This window comes from Oryzias melastigma, linkage group LG17 (assembly GCF_002922805.2).
Source record: "Oryzias melastigma strain HK-1 linkage group LG17, ASM292280v2, whole genome shotgun sequence".
Lineage (NCBI taxonomy): Eukaryota > Metazoa > Chordata > Actinopteri > Beloniformes > Adrianichthyidae > Oryzias > Oryzias melastigma.
This window is the reverse complement of record NC_050528.1, coordinates 24261909-24266072: the sequence shown is the minus strand read 5'-3', so window position 1 is coordinate 24266072 and position 4164 is coordinate 24261909. Positions and strand designations below refer to the sequence as shown.

Genomic DNA, 4164 nt, shown 5'->3' with positions numbered 1-4164 from the left:
TTTTATGACATCTCATTCTGCTGGAAGTAGCCATGAGGAAGACTGTGGTCATGAAGGGATGGACATAGTCAGCAACAATACTCAAGAAGACTGTGGTGTTGTAGCCATGTTCAATTGGTACTAAGGGTCCCAATGTGTTCCAAGAAAACACGAAGACACCACCACCAGCCTGAACCATTGATACAAGGTCGGGTGGATCCATCCTTTCATGTTGACGCCAAATTCTGACCCTACCAACGGTAGCCTTAATTTCCTGTCCTTAGCCGACAGGAATGTCACCTGGTCTGTTCACTGTAACCAGAGCCGGCCCTGGGCATAGGCGAGCTAGGCAGCCGCCTAAGGCGCGATCTACTAGAGGGGTCACCAAATTGCATTGATTTTTTTTTTTACAGTTTGACACATCAGTCATTTTGAGTAAAATGTTAAAAAAAATATAATAATGAAAACCATAAATCAAGTAACTCAAAAGTTTGACATAATCAATTTTGCCTGGTGCTGTGCTCTGCCTTGCCTGACGCAGCCCCTGTCAAAGCGTGGTGGAGGAGGAGGGGCGCGCGGTGTCTGCAGAGGTTCAGGGTTCGTGCCCCGGTTGGGGGGAAGTGTAATTATTTATAAAAAAAAAATTTGGGGTGGTTTTTATTTAACACTTGAAAATTAAAATAAATAAATACGTATTTCAACATATACCAGGCAGCTGCGATACTTCTTTTTTTATAGGGCCATGGTATTTGTGTGTGTGTCAAATACACACATGTGGTAACACAAATTTGTCGCAAAAATCACGTTTACCTAGGGCACCATGCAGCCCAGTTCCAGGGATGCATGGTGCCCATAGTTACTGTTGTTTTTTTTAATCAGCTGGAACCAGTCTGGCCATTCTCATCTGACCTTTGTCATCTACAAGGCATTTCCACCCACAAAGCTGCCTCTCACTGGATATTGTCTCATTTTTGACCATTATCTGTAAACCCTGGAGATGATTGTGGGCGAAAATCCCAGTAGATAAAAAGTTTCTGACATACTCAGACCAGCCTGTGTAGCACCAAGAACCACATCACATTGAAAGTCCCATAAATCACATTTCTTCCCCATTCAGATGCTCAGTTTGAACTGAGTCAGATCCTCTGGACCATCTCTACATGCCTAAATGCAATGAGTTGCTGCCATGTGATTGGCTGATAAGAAATCTGCGTTAACAAGCAGTTTGACAGATGAGCCTAACCCTCTATGGCATGAATTTTTATTTTATGAGGAAAAAAATATTTTACCCCAGTTTTGGGATATTGGGGGGGTCCTTGTAATATATCAATCAGAAAATGTGTCCTCCCCCAGCCCCCCCACCAGATTTTGGTTTGTTGCCTCAGAGCAACAAGATGCTATGAAGGTACTAAAACGCCAAGGTTTTCTATATTATTTAATGAGTGGAATGAGGAACAAACAAGCATTAAATACATAACAAGAAGTTTTTTTTCAACAACAACAGCAATTTCAAAGTTTTCTTTCAACAAACAGTCACACGTGGTTTATCAATGAGTACATTACAGATTAGCTGCAGTGTGTGTTTATGTTTATGAATGTGTGTTCCTTTGGGGTACTGATTTTTGACAAAACACAGTCTGTATTATTCTGTATGGAACCTCAGGAAGCAGTTGCTGGTGGATGTGAAACAGAGGTGGACGTCACATTTTTGGCACTTGGCTTTTGGTGTACCTTTGCATCCTGGTACCTTGCATCTCCCTTTCTTTTCATCCATGACCATCCAGTGGGCTGTGGCATCCAGACGCACATCAGGGACTGGAATAGGTGTAGCAGGTCCTCTTTTCCTCTTTTCTTTGTACTCCCCAGCAATTGTGGAACTGGGACGACCTCTCTTATGCTCCAGATTCTTGCCACTTTTGCATAAGCTTTCTCCAATATATGACTTGAACGTATAAAGCCTGATCTGTTCCTCTTTACTCATCCCAGTGCTGCTGCAGTCTCTCTTGTAGAGCAGCCAGGCAGTCACGGTGGTCATGTCAATAAAGTGGAACATCAGTCGGTGGTACCACTTCTTCGACCTGATTTTGGTGCGGTACAGTGCAATGAGAGAGTCCAACAGATCCACTCCACCCATATTCTTGTTGTACTCTCTCACCACAGCAGGACAGGGAACTCTGATGACTTTTTTTTGCTTTCCATCCCACCTATCAACATCAGTGACCGGGTGTGCTCCAATGTAATCACTGAGAAGACTGACTGAACGGTTATCATACCACTTCACAGCATGCAAGGTGGTATCTCCAACCATGGCCGTCTTCTGGTCAAAAGATCCACGTCCAGTTCTCTTCAACTCAGCATCACACATCATGCTCACACCTGGTAGTCTGTTGACACGGACAGTGCCAGCACAGTGAATTCCCTGCTGAGCAAGTGTAAGAATGAGAGGAACACTCGTGAACCAGTTGTCAAAGAAAAGCTTATGTTTCTGGTGTTTAGGTATTGGCTGGGCCAGGCGGAGGACAACGTTGCCACTTGCTCCTACATCTGGCAGCTCAGGGGGTTGCACAACTCTCCCTGTATAGATCTCAAAATTGTGCGGGACACCATCAGAGCCAGCCAAGACAAGTATCTTGTAGCCCCATTTTTTTGGTTTTGCTGGCAGGTATTGCTTGAGTCTGTTTCTTCCCTTGAAAGGGACCATCTGCTCATCTACAGCCAACTTCTCACCCATTGGGATTGTCTGCAGCTTTGAGGTGAGATGAGTGACCAGTGGTCTGATTTTGTGGAGAGGATCAACATTTTCTCCTTGTCTCACTTCATTGCTCCAGCTCTTTAGTTGTGAGGTTAAGGGGCTTGTTTATGTTACACTGAATGGCATATAAATTTGACTGCTCTACAACTACTTCCAGGATGTCTTCAGAAAAAATCATCTTGAAGTATTCATAAGGGGACTTGATATCATCTGATTTTGGAAGGCTGGCCTGCCATTCTGGGTAATTAGTGATGTTGGCATTGCGGGGTGTTCTCCAATGGGGTAAGCGTGGAACATCTTTCTGTGATGCTTCATCCTCATTTTCGTCTTCATCCAGTGACTCATTGTCATCAGGCATACCAGCTATATGTTTTCAAAAGAAACCAATAAGCATACAATTAGAATAGGTCATATATACCTCTCTAAACGCACAAACACATACACACATGCACACACACACACACATATGTTCATTCCATACAGTATATTACTCTGCTGACTGAACCCTGATCTCCTAACTCTCCCTCAAACCTGATTCTGGAGTCCACTCTTCCTCACTGTCAATCTCCTCGAGCTCACTATCCTCACTGTCGGAAGGGATGAGCCTAACCTCTTGATCATGTTTCTTAGACCCATAAAATGCTTGTGCATCCATTTCCTGTGAATAATAGTAGATAGTACAGCAAAAAAAAAGATTATATTGATAACTATGCATCCCTGCACATCTCCATTCATTAGCATGTTATAGTTCAAACAAAAGTGATCTAACTGCACAATGTTGCCCTGAGGCAACGAATGAAAAACTGCCATTTTAGTGTATAAATGAAAACAAAAAGTATCTTTACTCAATCAAATATGCTTCTCTGCTTATTTATGCACATCATAGATATTTTTTATACAAAGTAATTTAAATATAAACATGTTAAAAAGTGAAATTTATCTTACCTTTTGCTAGCAGTGTGTCCAAGTTGGCTGTGGTCCCAAAAAGGACGGTTTCACCCCCACACAAAAGGTCAAAGCCACACCCAGATCAAATTTCATTGGTCACAGACATCTCAGAAGACTTTCAGTGTAGAGTTTTGATTTAAAAAAATGAAAGGGGGGGAGTGTGGGCCAAAATAGTGGTTTGTTGCCTGAGGGCAACGCCATGCCATAGAGGGCTAATTAAGTGGCCAAAAAAACAAAAAAAAACAACATTTAGAAATCAAAGGATAGAAAGAATGAATCCCCCAGAGGGAGATGATCTCTGGATTGGTCTGACTAGGGAAACTAAAAGGTCAAGCTGGTTAAAAGTTTTTTTAAAAGTACATTGCTGTTATGCACCAGATATTTTTAAACTTGTTCAGATTGGTGCTGTTGGCTGATTGTTTTTTATACTTATATTGCACACCAACTCATAACCCTTTCACGGTTCACTTCTGCTCTGTGACACA

At 42.4% G+C, this 4164-nt stretch overlaps 1 protein-coding gene across 1 annotated transcript; it reads right to left on the bottom strand.

The window, feature by feature from the left end:
- Window positions 1-1449: 1449 nt before the first annotated feature.
- On the bottom strand, window positions 1450-3891 carry LOC112147768 (piggyBac transposable element-derived protein 3). The gene is made up of 3 exons (XM_024274354.1): window positions 3677-3891; window positions 3263-3389; window positions 1450-3094 (listed from the first exon to the last, which is right to left on the bottom strand). Exon 3 carries the CDS (start codon window positions 2708-2710, stop codon window positions 1622-1624), a length of 1089 nt encoding a protein of 362 aa, XP_024130122.1. The 5' UTR covers window positions 2711-3094; window positions 3263-3389; window positions 3677-3891; the 3' UTR covers window positions 1450-1621.
- Window positions 3892-4164: the final 273 nt, after the last annotated feature.

Bases quoted from the DNA above. Each gene is read 5' to 3' on its own strand.
- LOC112147768 (XM_024274354.1), bottom strand. From the start codon at position 2,710: ATGGGTGAGAAGTTGGCTGTAGATGAGCAGATGGTCCCTTTCAAGGGA.